Source organism: Phacochoerus africanus, chromosome 7, assembly GCF_016906955.1.
Source record: "Phacochoerus africanus isolate WHEZ1 chromosome 7, ROS_Pafr_v1, whole genome shotgun sequence".
Taxonomy (NCBI): domain Eukaryota; kingdom Metazoa; phylum Chordata; class Mammalia; order Artiodactyla; family Suidae; genus Phacochoerus; species Phacochoerus africanus.
The window spans coordinates 66,587,177-66,604,082 of record NC_062550.1 but is presented as its reverse complement, the minus strand read 5'-3'; the positions used below and the strand labels follow the sequence as shown (position 1 = coordinate 66,604,082).

At 45.9% G+C, this 16,906-nt stretch overlaps 1 protein-coding gene across 1 annotated transcript in view; it reads left to right on the top strand.

The window, feature by feature from the left end:
- LOC125131255 (developmental pluripotency-associated protein 3-like) overlaps nucleotides 1-13,507 on the top strand; it is a 92,692-nt gene extending 79,185 nt beyond the window's left edge. The window contains exons 2-4 of the mRNA XM_047787603.1: nucleotides 7,307-7,483; nucleotides 10,690-10,970; nucleotides 12,905-13,507. Coding sequence (XP_047643559.1) covers nucleotides 7,405-7,483; nucleotides 10,690-10,970; nucleotides 12,905-13,006 — 462 coding nt within the window. The 5' untranslated portion in view covers nucleotides 7,307-7,404 and the 3' untranslated portion in view covers nucleotides 13,007-13,507. The remainder of the gene's footprint in view (nucleotides 1-7,306; nucleotides 7,484-10,689; nucleotides 10,971-12,904) is intronic.
- Nucleotides 13,508-16,906: the final 3,399 nt, after the last annotated feature.

Here is a 16,906-nt window from a genome sequence, read left to right as displayed (position 1 = left end):
ACCACAGCTCACGGCAATGCTGAATCCTTAACCCAATGAGCGAGGCCAGGGATTGAACCTGCGACCTCATGGTTCCTAAATGGATTTGTTTCCACTGTGCCACAACAGGAACTCCCCATCTTTTTTTACTTTTTATTTTTGGCCCCACCTGTTGCATGCAGAAGTTCCCAGGCTAATGATTGAACCTAACCACAGCAGTGACAATGCTGGTTGCTCAACCTGGTGAGCCACCAGGGAACTTTGTTACATAAGTTTTTTTTTTTTTTTTTTGAGAATCATTTATTCCTTTATTCATTTATTAACAAATTCCTTCCTTTAGGCATTCACTCAATGAATTCAATGAATATGAAACGAGGATCTGATATATGTCAGGCACCATGTGTTGTAATGGGGACACACAAATGAACAAAACACCATCGCTGCTTGCTATGATTTATAAATTTCCCCAAAATTTGCATGGTGAAATCTACTCTCCCATGTGATGGTATTTAGAGGTAGGAACTCTGGGAGTTGATTAAATCATGGGAATGGAGCCCTCGTGAATGAGATTAGCACACCTACAAAAGAGACTCCAGGAATTCCCATGTTGGTCTCTGCAGCACCAGGATGCAAGTTCGATCCCTGGCTGAGCACAGTGGATTAAAGGATCCATTGTTGCTGCAGCTGTGGCATTGGTTGCAACCGTGCCTCGGATCTGATCCCTGGAAAATCCATATGCCAAGAGGTGGCCAGGAGGAAAAAAAAAGAGAGAGAGAGAAAGAGACCCCACTGGGCTCCCTTGCCGCTTCCATCACATGAGGAAACAATGAGGAGAGCTGCCTCTGAACCAAGAAGCAGACTCTCATCAGACACTGACTGCTGCCATCTTGATCTTGGAATTCTCAGCCTCCAGAACTACTGGTCTAGGAGAATCTCCTGGAGGGAGGGGCCGCTGTGGCCCACCTTGGGGACCTAGATACTGGTGGTAGACATGCTTAAGAACATTCAGCCTCAAAAACACCGCTTCTGATGGCTGCCATCCTGGCCTATGAATCTTAATTGACTCTAAATAAAACTAAGTCATAAGGGGAAAAAAATAAGTTGGAGTACTATTAATACAACAGAAGCTGCAAACTTAAAATATAAACAAACAGTGAGCCACAAACGCCACTCAGTCCTCAATTCAGGAGGATTCCAATTGAATAGCCCCAGAAGTAGGCAGATAATTCTCAATAACCACTGGCTTTCTCTCCACCCTCCGTCTAAAATGTGAAGGATGAAGTGCTATTCCCGTTCCTACCAGCAGATGGCGCCATCAGGCACGTAAAATGGCTAAAGGTTAAACGCTAAATGCATCTTACGGATTTTTCCAAGATGGATTTAAAAGAGGAAGGTTAGTGTCCTTCAGGATTGAAATTGACAAAGTTCCTAACTCTAATGCATCTAGCCTGGTAAAAATTATAAATCCTGGTGGGTTCTGCTCCCAAGCACACGAAAGCCAGGATAAGTTGTCCGTATTATGGAGAGGCAGGGATTTTACCTACGTTTCAGGATTGGCACCCAGGGTGAACTTGAAAGCGAAGCTTTCTTCAGGCCTGAGACTGATGAGAGATCATCTTTCACTCCTATCCAAGAGAGACACGAAGATGTTCACCAGGGAGCCTGTCCACAGGCAGGAAAGGACTCAACAGAGAGGCTCGAATGACCAAGTGAAAATATGATTTTTAATTAAGGAGCCTTATCTAGACTAGGGACATGCTGACACCATGGGAGATCTCATCTCATCTGTTCCTGCAGTTAGGAGGCTCTGCCAAGACTCCTCCTCAGAAATTAAAAGAGTTTTATCCATTATTCACCTGCCGTCTTCCACCAGCCAAAAAATGTATTCACTTTTTCTGCTCCTGGGACCAAGTAGAGAAGCAATTCATAATGTTAAAAACCTGGTTGAGGACTTTCTGTTGTGGCTCAGCCAGTAACAAATCCTACTAGTATCCATGAGGATGCCAGTATGATCCCTGGCTCTGCTCACTGGCTTAAGGATCCCACATTGCTGTGAGCTGTGGTGTAGGTTGCAGACTCAGCTCAGATCTGGCGTTGCTGTGGCTGTGGTGTAGATCGGCAGCTGCCGCTTTGATTCAGCCCCTAGTCTGGGAACTTCTATATGCCACGGGTGTGACCCTAAAAAAAAAAAAAAAAAAAAAAGGCAAAAATCCTGGTTGATCTGGGAGTTCTCTATGTGACACAGTTGGTTAAGAATCCAATTGCAGCTGCTCGGGTTGCTGTGACAGCACAGGTTACCTGCTCAGGAACTTCCATATGCCACGGACATAACCAAAAATAAAATGAAAATTTCAAAAATAAAATAATAATAAAAAATAAAGCCTCAGTATCGAAGATAAATGTTTCCAAGTTTTTTTTTTTTTTTTTTTTTTTTAGGGTTGCCCCAGCAGCATGTAGAAATTCCGAGTCCAGGGGTTGAATGAGAGCTGTAGCTGCAGGCCTATGCCCCAGCCACAGCAGTGCTGGGTCCTTAACCCACTGAGCAGAGTCATGGATTGAACCCACATCCTCATGGATACTAGTCCGGGTTGTTTCTGTTCAGCCATAATGGGAACTCCTCAAGCATTATTTTTTAAAATCAGAATTAATGCAAAAAATCCATGATGGACAAAATATTAAAAATTTAGTATTTTTTAATAAATGTGGGGTCAGCAACAACGTTGAGCAGCACCTGAGGCAGAAGGGAAAATTTTTTTTTTTGTCTTTTTGTCTTTTTTGTTGTTGTTGCTATTTCTTGGGCTGCTCCCGCGGCATATGGAGGTTCCCAGGCTGGGGGTTGAATCGGAGCTGTAGCTACCGGCCTACGCCAGAGCCACAGCAACGCGGGATCCGAGCCGCTTCTGCAACCTACACCACAGCTCATGGCAACGCCGGATCGTTAACCCACTGAGCGAGGACAGGGACCGAACCCGCAACCTCATGGTTCCTAGTCGGATTTGTTAACCACTGCGCCACGACGGGAACTCCCAGAAGGTAAATATTGATCCTGGGAGTTCCCTTCGTGGCTCAGCGGTTAAGAAACCGCCAACCCGGCCCCCGCGGCCGCGCCTCTACCGAGGACCCCTCGCTGCCCGCATCCAGCCCGGAGTCTCAGCGGGCAGGATCCAGGCACGAGGCTTCGGAGAACGAACGCCAAGGGAGCACAGGGACCTGGATGGGCGCTCGGGACCGAGGCACCCAGGTCACCGCGGGGACCGCCCAGCCAGAGGCGGCTGGGAAGAGAAGCAGGAATTCATTGGCTGTGCCTCGGGGAGGGTTTTCCCAAAGGGCCGCCCTCCCCTCTCCCTTCCCCGGCCACACTGCTCTTTGGAACGCCTGTCACCACCAGCGCCTATAGTTTGGATCCACTATTCGTTGTCCGCTCCCTGAGGGTAAAACTTTTATTTCGCCTGCGGCTCTTTCTGCCCCACCTGAACACCCCCCCCCACCCCCCGCTCCGGGCAAAGTTGAATGAATAAAATTCATTTAACTGGGGAGAAAAGATGGGCTCCGTAGATAAGAGAGAAAGTTGAGGCAAGATTTCCAAGATCCATTTCCACCCTGGGGCCGATTAGAATGTTAAAAGTTCTGTTCCTGATTTGAAGGACGTTACTGCTCCCTCAGCCTCTGGCAAGTTAAGTCTTTTCACGGTTTCACATTTCAGAAAGGTAAATTTGGCTACAAAGTCAATCTCACAAAGATTAGTGAAGTTAAGAGGACTTCTAAATTCAACCGAAGCTTTGAAATTCCTTGTATTTAGTTTTTTTCTCCCATGCCTAACATTTCTTGATGGAGAAGTTGATGCAAAACTTGTGCAGTTTTGGAGTTCCTGTCATGGCGAGGTGGTTAACGAATCCGACTAAGAACCATGAGGTTGAGGGTTCGGTCCCTGGCCTTGCTCAGTAGGTTGACCCAGCGTTGCTGTGAGCTGTGGTGTAGGTTGCAGAAGCGGCTCGGATCCCATGTTGCTGTGGCTCTGGCGTAGGCCGGTGACTACAGCTCCGATTTGATCCCTAGCCTGGGAACCTCCATACGCCGCGGGAAGCGGCCCTAGAAAAGACAAAAACAAACAAACAAAAACACTTGTGCAGTTTTCCCGTGCATCCTACGTGGATGCTGATGGCCCCTTCCCAGAACTGAATCTGGGGACTCCAGGGTTCTGTGCCAGGAAAGGAGAAACAGGCATATTAAAAATGTTAGCGCATTCCCCTTGTGTGCATTGGGTTAAGAACCTGATTGCAGCGGCTGGGATTGCTGCTGAGGAGCGGGTTCCCTGCCTGCCAGGGGGATTGCCATAGCTGCAAAGTAGGTGCAGCACAGCTGGAATGGAACTTCCACATGCCATGAGTCAGAAAAAAAAAATTTTTTTCTGAGTTTATCTGAGCAAAAATCAGTTAGAATAAGGCAGCAACAAATCTAGCAGATAGAAAGGAATGTCAAGGAGCTCTACAAAATGAAAGACTTATAGCCAAAACAGTGGGAAAAAAGGAAGTTAAACTAGGCGTGACAGTGGGTTTGTTAGTGCTAAATTACATTCCTTTTTCTTTGGGAGATGGCAGATTCCCGAACTAGTGATGATAAACCAATTCCTGATGGAATGGTTTAAGTTTTGTTTCTGGGAGAGGGCAAACTGTAATGGTCTCAGTTTGATGTGGGAATTGGCCTGAGAGATTCCATTTTAGGCCTGTCCATGCCTTTTTATTTATTCTTATTATTATTTTAGTGCCTCCCACAGCATATGGAAGTTCCCAGGCTAGGGGTCAAATCAGAGCTGCAGCTGCCGGCCTACACCACAGCCACAGCAACGTGGGATCTGCGACCCACTGGGCGAGTCCAGGGATCAAACCCACATCCTCATGGATGCTAGTCAGATTTGTTTCCATTGCACCACCAGGGGAACTGCTCATGTCTTGTTTTTAACATTCTAAATTTGATTACTCTGTTCTTGTCACCTTGCTTTTGCTGTATTTCCGTACCCTCTGCCCCTACCTACCCACCTCTCTGCCCACGATGACAAGCAAGTTGAAGTGGGATGTCAGTTCCCAGACCAGGGATTGAAATTGGGCCACAGCCGTGAAAGCACAGAATCCTAACTGGTAAACCACCAGTGAATTCCTTTTCCTGTTCATTTTATTTTATTTTATTTTGCTTTTTCAGGGCCACAGGTGCTGCATATAGAAGTTCCTGGGCTACGGGTCAAATCAGACCTGCAGCTGCCAGTCTACACCGAAGCCACAGCAATGCCAGATCTGAGTGGTATCTTCGATCTACACCACAGCTCACAGCAACTCAATCCTTAATTCTACTGAATGAAGCCAGGGATCGAACTGTATCCTCAGGGATACTAGTTAGGTTCATTACCGGTGAGCCACAAGGGGAACTCTCATGAGTTCCTTTATTATGTTTTTTTCTGGTTGCTTCAGTCCATTTGGCTTTTTATCTCATCTGTCATTCTATAAAGATGTTAACAAAAAAGGTGTCATAATTAAAACAAAATTCTACCCACTCTTTTATTTATTTATTTTGTCTTTTTGCCATTTTTTGGGCTGTTCCCGCGGCATATGGAGGTTCCCAGGCTAGGGGGTCTAATCAGAGGCTGTAGCTGCCAGCCTACACCAGAGCCACAGCAACGCAGGATCCGAGCCACGTCTGCAACCTACACCACAGCTCAGGGCAACACCGGATCCTTAACCACTGAGCAAGGGCAGGGACCGAACCCACAGCCTCATGGTTTCTAGTTGGATTCGTTAACCACTGAGCCACGACGGAACTCCTACCCACTGTTTTAAAGCATGTTTAGGGATTGTGTTTTCTGAACTCTGTTTCTTTCAGTATCTTTACCTCCTGTTGTCTTGGGCTCAGCTTCTGTCATCCCACAGCTCCCTGGAGCTCTGGTTCTCTCACTTTTTAACCGGGGTTTTGTTTTGTTTTTTAAATGAGGCAAGTAAAGTGTTTATTAAGAGAGAAAAGGGAGGCATTCCCGTCTTGGCACAGCAGAAACGAATCCAACTAGGAAGCATGAGGCTGCGGGTTTGATCCGTGGTCTCGCTCAGTGGGTTAAGGATCTGGTGTTGCTGTGGCTGTGGTGTAGGCCAGCAGCTGTAGCTCCCATTAAACCCCTAGTCTGGGAACCTCCATATGCTGCAGGAGCAGCCCTAAAAAAAAAGCAGGAGAAGATAGGTGTGGAGAAAGCACAGGCAGGCTCCAGTGGGGAAGGGATGGGGTGGGGGAGAGAGAGGGAGAGGAGAGGAAGAGAGCAGCACGTGCTTTGGAGGTCTTCAAATCACTTGCACGGGGCAGTCCTGCGCTTCCTGTGGCCGAAATCGTAACCCGGGATTTCTTGAGCAAGAGTCCATGTTGGACCTTTTCACCATTTCTCCTCTTAATCTTAAACCTGCAATCTGATTGTTGCCCTCACTTCTTTGAGGGTGTCTCAGAGGCTGCTACAGGAGAGGTCCCCTGACAAAAGGGGGCACATCAAGAATGCCACGAAGGAGTTCCCGTCGTGGCGCAGAGGTTAACGAGTCCGACTAGGAACCATGAGTTTGCGGGTTCGATCCCTGGCCTCGCTCAGTGGGTTCAGGATCTGGCGTTGCCATGAGCTGTGGTGTAGGTTGCAGATGCGGCTCGGATCCTGAGTTGTTGTGGCTCTGGCGTAGGCCGGTGGCTACAGCTCCAAGTCGACCCCTAGCCTGGGAACCTCCATATGCCGAGGGAGCGGCCCTAGAAATGGCAAAAATAAAATAAAATAAAATAAAAAACAGACTCATAAAATATCACACTATTGAACTGTTTACAACAGACCCCATTATTCCTCCTCTCCTTTCTCTTACCAGCAGACTTTGCCTTACTAGCATCCAAGGTTAAAAATGAGTCAGGCAAGAAAACTAAGGAAAATCGCTCAATTAATTGGGAGTTAATTTGCAGTTGGAGGAAAACTGCTCTCTGCTCTCTGCACTTGAACACTTAAAGCCCACTTCACAAACCAGAGGCTGATTCAGAAGCAGACTTTGGGAAGAACAGATTTTTAAGGCAACTTCAGGAAGACAGAACCACAGAGACTTTATAAAATGTCCAGGCTATTTGACAGAGGGCATGATTATTTTAATGCAGAGCAGATGGGAATTATCCTATTAGTCCACTAATAGGACTACACCCACTCACCTTAATCTCTTTACCCAGTAGTCATTTACATTAAAATAGGCTGGCTGAGGACTGTTTGTTTGTGGGAGGCAATGGGACCTTGACTCTTAGGTTGGGTTTGTCTTCCCCTTTCTTGTCGATACAGTTCTTCAAGGCTACTTTCGTAGCAATTTGAGAATCTAAAGGATCAGCTTCCAGTGGAACCCAAAGAGGAAGGAGCTCCTGGCTGTGGCTAGACTCCCAATGGATTCATCGGATGTTAATCCAACCCGGACTCAGGATTCTCAAATGTTCGTTGAGGAAGATTCCCAGGAAATGCCAGGTAAGCCTGACGTGGCTACAGGGGGTTCAGGAAGGTGAAAGGCTGCCTTCCATTTTCTTCTGCTGACTTCATCCAGTCTTCTGAAGAGAAATGCAGTGAAGCAAACCTCTTCAGAGCAGGGGAGGGCCAGGGAGTGTAGGGCCCTCCTGAAAAACAAAACAGGAAGAGAGGAGAAAAGTGGGGAAGGGTGTCTGCCTTCTAGGCTCAGGAGTACGTTTATATTACTTGCATTATGCGAACCAAGAAACAATTTTTTTCTTTCTCTTTGCTTTCCCTTTCCTTTTCTTTTCCTTCCCTTCTTTTTTCTTTTTCCTTTATTTTTCCACCATGGCATATGGAAGTTCCCAGACCAGGTTCTGAAACTGAGCACAGCTGGGACCTACACCACGGCTGTGGCGACGTCAGATCCTTTAACCCACTGGGGATGAAGCCTGCACCTCTGTACTGACCCAAGCTGTTGCAGTCAGAGTCTTCTTCCTTTATTTATTTATTTTTTTTGGCTTTTTAGGGCCTCAACCGTGGCGTATGGAAGTTCCCAAGCTAGGGGTTGAAACCAAGCTGCAGCTGCCGGCCTACGCTACAGCAATGCCAGGCCAGAAATCGAACCCATATCTTCATGGATACTAGTCGGGTTTGTTTCCCCTGAGCCTTAACAGTAGCCAAAACAGGAATTCCTTGAAGTCAGTATTTCCATCAGCAGTATATGTCAGCTATTGTAAAAGGAACCGAATAGGAGATCCCTGGTGGCCCAGCTGTTTTAAAGTTTCAGCTCTGTGACTGCTTGGACCACTTCTGTGGCACAGATTTGATCCAAAGCCCAGGAACATCTGCATGGTGTGGGTGTAACCAAAAAGAAAAAAACCCTAAATTCTTTTTCTTTCTTTCTTCCCTTTTTTTTTTTTTTTTTGGTCTTTTGTCTTTTTGAGGGCTGCACCAGAGGCATATATGGAAGTTTCCAGGCTTGGGGTCTAATCGGAGCTCTGTAGCTGCTGGTCTACACCACAGCAACACCAGATCTGAGCCGCGTCTGCAACATACACTACAGCTCATGGCAACGCCAGATCCTTAGCCCACTGAGTGAGGCCAGGGATGGAACATGCAACCTCATGGTTTAACAAAATTTTTTTGGAGTTCCTGTCATGGCACAGCAGGAAGGAGTCCAACTAGGAACCATGAGGTTTCAGGTTGGATCCCTGGCCTCGATCAGGGGGTTAAGGCCCTGGAGTTGCCGTGAGCTGTGGTATAGGTCACAGGCACAGTCTGGATCTGATTGATATCGCTGTGGTGTAGGCTGACAGCTGTAGTTCCCATTGGACCCCGAAGCCGGGGAACCTCTATCTAAAAAAATGGGAACCACCCATTTTTAGGGTGTGGCCTAAAAATGTGGGATCGGCTTTCCAGCTAAATTGACTCTGTAGAAATGTTTACTAACAGGAAGTGGTTTTTCAGAGAAAACTAATGGAAGGGATTGGTTTATAAAAGCCAGTGGACATTGCTGTGGCTCTGGCATAGGCCGGCGGCTACAGCTCCGATTAGACCCCAGAAAAGACAAAAAAAAAGACAAAAAAAAACCACAAAAAACAAAAACCCATAAAAGCCAGTGGATGTGCTTTGTAATGTAAATCAGTAGGATGTGCACTGGAGGCCTAGAAGCTGGCCTTGCAGTGTGTTTTTTGTTTGTTTGTTTTTGTCTTTAGGGCTGCACTTGCAGCATATGAAAGTTCCCAGGCTTAGGGGTCGAATCGGAGCTACAGCTGCCGGCCTACACCACAGCTCACAGCAATGCCAGATCGTTAACCCACAGAGTGATGTGAAGAATCAAACCCACGTCCTCATGGATACTAGAAGTTTTGCTACTGCTGAGCCACAACAGGAACTCGCCTTGCTGGGTTCTTCCTATGGCTAAAGTCCTTGTAGCTGCCAAGTTTGGCCTTGCAGATACACCCACTAGGTGTGAAACCTTACTCCTTGGAGTTGGGCAGGGATGAGTGGGGTAGGGTGGTATCAGCAGCAGATGATCAACCAACTACCCTCTAGGCAGCTAGGAAGCTGGCATCTATTCTGTGCTTTGCCTCCTCTGCATCTTGAGTATAGAAGCCTGGGTTCAGATGAGTGGGAGAGGCAAGAACGAATGGTTGATTTCCCAAAATACTAGACCTGAGTGCAAAGATCTAACAGCATGAAAAGTCTGGGTAAAACTCGTGAGAGTAACAGCCACTTTGATTTACTAGTTCTGCTTCAATTAAGGATAGGGATTTGCAAAGAGACTGTTATATTTGATATTTCTTTGTCCGTTTCATTGACCTAGGCTTTTTTTTTTTTTTTTGACAGTTTTGTTTCTAATTGTTATAAAGGTGAACTGTGGACCTAGGTCCACTGAAACATCTTGATTTATGATAATGCTTTATTTTATTTACTTATTTTTTGGCTGTACCAGTCTTGGAACCCATGCCACAGCAGTGACAGCACCAGATCCTTAACTACCTGAGCCACCAGGGAGCTCCCTGGATTCTTGAGCCTTGCAGCATGCTCCTTATTGCCCATGGTATCTGTGATCTTTACCCTGAGAGATTTCCCATTGTCCATTATTCAGCTGCTTGGGAGTAGACCTAGCCTGAGCATGAGATAAGTGATTTCTGGATGTTGAGATTCACCCTAATGTATCTTCCCCCGCTTTTTTTTTTTTTTTTCTTTTTAAGGCCACACCTGCAACATATGGAAGTTCCCAGACTAGGAGTCAGATCAGAGCTGCAGCTGCGGGCCTACTCCACAGGCACAGCAATGCAGGATCTGAGCCTCGTCCGCGATCTACATCACAGCTCACAGCAACATCGGATCCTTAACCCACTGAGCAGGGCCAGGGATGGAACCCTCATCCTCACTGATACTAGTTGGGTTCATTGCCACTGAGCCACAATGGGAACTCCTTTTGTTTCCTTTTCTATGGCTGCACCCGAGGCATATGGAAATTACTGGGCCAGGGATTGAATCAGAGATGCAGCTGTCAGCCTACACCACAGCCAGGGCAACACAGGATCTGAGTTCCATCTGTGACCTCCACCCCAGTTTGCAGCATCGCCAGATCCTTAACCCTCTGGGCAGGGCCAGGGATTGAACCCCTACCTACAGGGAGACAGCATTGTGTTCTTAACCTGGGAGCTACCACATGAACTCTGCCCTAATGGATCTTGACCTTTTTCTTTCAGCTGCTTCTCAACCTGTCTATGATGTGTTAATACAGAACCTCAGTAACTTGACTCTCAACCCAAGGACAAAATTTCTATCCATAAAATCAGAAAATCGACCTCAACCGACTATCCGGAGGCTTGGTGAAGGCATCCGACCTCAACCAACTGGCCCAACTGGCCGGAGACTTGGTGAAGGCATCATTCCTAGGAGGAAAGGGGTGAGGACGTTGTTAAGTGTTCGGAGAGAAAGGATGGAATGGATGATTCGGTATTTCAAAAACCGCTATGGCAAAACTCAGGTGAGTGCCTGTGCTCTGGGTAGGCAGCACTGCCCCACTCTGAGGGGTAGGGGGCCCTCATATAACCTGAGATGCAATTCGCCATGGGCAAAGTGGGTGGGTATCTGGTTTTGGGGGGCAGGTGGAAAGGCCAATAGGCTTGGGTTTTCTGAATGTCCAGGAAATTTGGAGCCATCAGTTCATATTTGTGCTTTTTAATATATTCTTAAGCAGTTTTAGGTCTCCAGCAAAATTGACAGAGAGGGAGTTCTCTTTCGGCACAGCAGGTGAAGGATCCGGTGTTGTCCCTGCAGTGGTTCGGGTCTCTGCTATGGTGCCGGTTGGGTTTCTGGCCTGGGAACTTCCACAGGTCTTGGGTGTGGCCCAAAAAGTAAAAGAATTGAGCAGAAAGGACAGAGTTTACATATACTTCCTGATCCCACACATTCCCAGCCTCCTCCGCTGACAACATGTCCCAGCTTCCACTGGGTTACAGGGATGAACCTACACTGACACGTGACTCTCACCGAAGTCTTCAGTTTCCCTTAAGCTTCACTCTTGGTGTTGTGCTGCCAGAAACATGATGCTCAATACTGTGCAGTAAGAGGCCAAACACCAGAGCACAGAGTGCTCAGCAGCTGGTTGAGTGTCTCACATCAGGGCACCCAGAAGACTGACACTAGGGATACATACATTTTCCCTCTTTTTTTTCTTCCATTCTTTCTTTTGCTTTCCTCTCTTTTGTCTGCCTGCCTGCCTGCTTCCTTCCTTCCTTCCTTCTTTCCTTTCCCTTCTTTCTCTTTCTTTCTTTCTTTCTTTCTTTCTTTCTTTCTTTCTTTCTTTCTTTCTTTCTTTCTTTCTTTCTTCTTCCTTTCTTCTTCCTTCCTTCCTTCCTTCCTTCCTTCCTTCCTCACCCATAGCATATGGAAGTTCCTAGGCTAGGGGTCGAATCAGAGCTGTAGCTGCCAGCCCATCCCACAGCAATGCAGGATCCAAGCTGCGTCTGTGACCTGTACCACAACTCACAGCAATGTTGGATCCTCAACCCACGGAGTGAGGCCAGAGATCGAACCTGCATCCTCATGGATTCTATTTGGATTTGTTTCCCCATGCCACAATGGGAACTCCCTTCTCCTCTTCTCTTTTTTTTTTTTTTTTAATTTTTTTGTCTTTTCTAGGGTCGCACCCACGGCATATGGAGGTTCCCAGGCTAGGGATCCAATCTGAGCTGTAGCTGCCGGCCTATGCCAGAACCACAGCAATGTGGGGTTCAGCCACATCTGCAATCTAGACCACAGCTCACAGCAATGACGGATCCCTAACCCACTGAGCGAGGCCAGGGATTGAACCTGCAACCTCATGGTTCCTAGTCCGATTCGTTAACCACTGCGCCACGATGGGAATTCCCTTTCCCCCTCTTTTCAATTGAGGTGTAGCAGATGTACAATGGTATAAGTGATATGTATGACAGGGTAATATAATTCACAATTTTTGAAAGTTTATACTTATGGTTCTTATACAATATCGGCTATTACTCAATGAATTTATTACGTTTGTAGTTATAAAATGACCATCACATCCAATTTTATAGGATTTCCATCCCATACCCCCAGTTCATCCCCCCACCCCCCAACCTGTCTCCTTTGGAAAGCATAAGGAAAAAAACCTTTTTTTTTTTTTTTTGGTTTTTATTTTTTTGGCCATGCCCATGGCATGTGAAAGTTGCCAGGCCAGAGACTGAACCCTCACCCCTGCAGCGACCTGAGCCACTGCAGTGATGACATGGCTCCTTAATCTGTTGCACCACAAGGGAACTCTTTGACTTTTTAGTATTCCATATTGCAAAGGCTATGCTAGCAACCAATATTAGACTCAAGGGTCATGAATATCTCTTTGGTGTACAATTAGCTTTTTACTTTCAATTATTAACTAATTCGTTTCATTCTTTTTTGCAGACAAAATCAGGAGAGCAGCGATTTCGGTGCACCTGTACTTATTGCCTGTATAATAGAGATCCTGCTGAGGATAATTATGAAAATAATTACGACAGTAATTAGGATGACGTGATGACAGTAATTCCAAGGCTGAGTAGGTTGAGCCCACAACCTCCTTCTTGTACTTTTTTTCTCACTTGTAATTGTAGAATGATCATGAAGCAACTTAGGAAAGATTGTGTACCAATATTTAGATAACCTAGTAAGTTCTGTGATACCTTTTTTCTTGCATCTCTTTTTCTACCTCCTTAATACAGGTTACCATGAGGAATCTATGTAGGATGCATTTGAATGACTTGACTGTACTTTAGTCCCACTTTGATTTGACACAAAGAAGCACTATTTGGTCTCAGGTTTTGCCTCTTTTGGCAGCCCCAAGTCTAGAAGATGAAACCCAGTATCAAGAATGTGAAGCAAATTAATTTGTGTGGAAGGAATCTAAAGAAAATGTTGGGTAGTTTGGCTAGAACATTATTAGAGCAGCTATTGCATTGTTAGAAAAAATTTTGATATACTGTTCTAATTTTCAGTAGCAAATATATTGTGTATAGAGGATGATCTTATTAAAACCTGAGAGATTTGAGTATCTTTAAATAAAATTATTGTTCTTATTTTACTTATTTTTGCTAGCTGTGTATTAAATAAACAATATGTAACCCTATTACATTTCCAGCATGTAAATTTCTGTCATGCTCATTTCTGTAAGGCTGTCCTGTTGGGAAGGAAGTTGAACCATTTGGGTAAGGTTAGAAAACAAGGGCACAGATCTTGGCACATATTAACCTCCTGGAAGAGATGTCAAAAATGGAGGGAGGCAGAAGGGAACTGAAGAGGTTATTGATTGGAGGGAACTGAAAGAATGATAATGATATATAATATAATACTAATGGAAGACACAGTCCTTTGGTGTTTTATTTCAGTTTTTTCTTTCATGTACCCAGACCTGGATTTTTTTGTGGGGTATAAGAGATTAGCATTCCAATTATGTTTAGTTAGGGGAGCCCCCTGGTGGCTCAGCTGGTTAAGGATTTGGTGTTGTCACTGCCTTAGTGCGGGTTCAATGGGGGGGGAGATCTTCTACATGTCCTGGGTGGGGCCAACAAATTAAATATAATAAAAAGATATTAATGACTTGGGTTACTAAGCAAAGCAGCTGGAGACTTGAGGTGAAGAAATAAAGCCATTCTTAAAAGGTAGTAAGGAACAAAGAACCTGTGGTGTTCAGAATGCCGTGGAAGCAGAAACAGTCCATACCTAGAGGATTGGGCAAACAAATTGCAGATAAGTCCAAAAGTTGGGTTATAAAGTAATACCCACCAAAGCAGTTCTTCACGAGTTATTCTACTTAGAACTCTATCCTCAAGTTCCTGTTGTGGCTCAGCGGTAATGAACTAGTGTCCCTTAGGATAGAGATTCCATCTCTGACCCTGCTCAGTGGGTTAAGGATCCCGCATTGCGGGAGTTCCCGTCGTGGTGCAGTGGTTAACGAATCCGACTAGGAACCATGAGGTTGCGGGTTTGGTCCCTGCCCTTGCTCAGTGGGTTAACGATCCAGGGTTGCCGTGAGCTGTGGTGTAGGTTGCAAACGTGGCTCGGATTCCGCGTTGCTGTGGCTCTGGCGTAGGCCGGTGGCTACAGCTCCGATTCATCCCCTAGCCTGGGAACCCCCATATGCCGCGGGAGCGGCCCAAGAAATAGCAACAACAACAACAACAAAAAAAGACAAAAAGGATCTGGCATTGCCCTGAACTGTGGCTAGGTTGTAGACGAGGCTCAGATCCCAAATTGCTGTGTCTGGGGTATAGGCAGGCAGCTGTAGCTCAGATCTGACCTAGCCTAGCAACTTCCATTTGTTGTGGGTGTGGCCCTTAAAAAAAACTGTCAGTCATGATCTGCAGCAGGGATGCATGGAGGGTGGTCTTGAAGTTTGGTTAAACTTGCAAGTTTCTGTTGCAAACATGTTAAATTTACAAGCATATGAGATCTAGCTTGTAATCCAAGAACTTGGGTGAACAAAGTACATTTTACTTGTCCTTGAGTGCCCTTTAGATGTAGTTTTCAGAGATCCCGTCGTGGTTCAATGGAAACATCATCGTAGTAGCATCCATGAGGACACGGGTTCATCACTGGCCTTGCTCAGTGGACTAAGGATCTGGTGTTGCCGTGAGCTATGGTGTAGGTCACGGACGAGGCTCGGTCCCAAGTTGCTGTAGCTGTGGTGTAGGCCGGCAGCTGCAGCTCTGATTAGACCCCTAGCCTGGGAACCTCCATATGCCTCGGTACGGCCCTAGAAAAGACAAAATAAAAAAGGCGTAGTTGGTTTTCATAGTTTGAGTGCTAGGCAGTCTTCTTAAGTATTTTATGTTATGTATTAACCCTAACCAGCAAACTTATGAAGCTTTTTTTTTTTCCCGTCTTTTTGCCATTTCCACACAGCTCACAGCAACCCTGGATCCTTAACCCACTGATCAAGGCCGGGGATCCAACCTGCATCCTCACGGATGACAGTCAGATTCGTTTCCACTGAGCCACGATGGGAACTCCAAGAACAAATTTTTGAATCTGTTGGTTCATATTATAAAGATAGTTAACTAAAAAGTGTGAGGATTTTTAACGATCTTTATCCACTCTTTTAAACATATTTAGGGGGAGTTCCCATTGTGGTTTAGAGGATTATGAACCCAACTAGGATCCAGGAGGATGTGGGTTTCATCCCTGGCCTCGCTCAGTCGGTTAAGGATCCCGCATTGCTGTGAGCTGCAGTGTAGTTTGCAGACTCGTCTCCAATCTGGTGTTGCTGTGGCTGTGGCATAGGCTCCAATTCAACTCCTAGCCTGGGAACTTTCATATGCTGCAGATACAGCCCCAAAAAGCAAGGAAAAAAAAAAAAAAGAAAAAAGGCGTATATAGGAGATTGTGTTTTCTGCACTCTTGGCTCTCCATATCATATTTTTTTTGCCTTCTGTTCTATTGGGCTTGGCCTTGTCTGCTTTTTTTTTTTTTTTTTTGGTCTTTTTGCCTTTTCTAAGGCCACTCTTGAGGCACGTGGAGGTTCCCAGGCTGGGGTCGAATTGGAGCTGCAACCTACACCAGCTCACAGCAACACCGGATCCCTAACCCACTGAGCAAGGCCAGGGATCAAACCCGAAACCTCATAGTTCCTAGTTGGATTCGTTAACCACTGTGCCACAATGGGAACTCAGGCCTGTATCAAGTTTTAAGCAAACTGAAAGTCTGCCATCTACACCCCACAGCTCCTTGGAGCTCCAAATCTCTTTTTTTAACACTTTTTTTTTAAAGGAGGCAAATAAAGTGTTTATTAAGAGAGAAGGAAAAGATAGGCGTGGAGAAATCCTGGGCGGGTTGGAGGGGGTGGGAGGGAAGGAGAGAGGGAAGGATGCAACGCATGCTTTGGAGGTCTTTAAATCACTTTAAATCACTTGTGTGGGGCGTAGTCCTTCCCGACTTCCTCTGGCCAATCTTGTTTCACCAGGATCCGGCGTTGCTGTGGCAGCTGCAGCTCTGATTTGACCCCTAACCTAGGAACATCCATATGCCGCAGCTGTGGCCCTAAAAGGGGAAAAATATAGAGAGAGCTATTAAATGGTTTACAACAGACCCATTATTTCTCTTTTCCTTATCCTTCCTAGCTGACTTTACCTTACTAGCAATCCAAAGGTTTAAGATGAGTCAGACGAAACTAAGTTAATTTGCTCGGTTCACTTAATTGGGAGTTAACTTGCAATCAGAGGGAAACTGCCCTTTGCTCTCTGCATTGGATCACTTAAAGCCCACTTCACAAACCAGTAGCCGATTCAGAAGTAGTTTGAAGAAACAACAACCGATTTTTAAGGTAACCTCTGGGAGACGCAACCACAGAGTCTATAAAATGTCCAGGCGGTGTGACAAAGGGCATGCAGAGCAGATGAAGAATTATCCTATTAGTCCACTAATAGGACAATA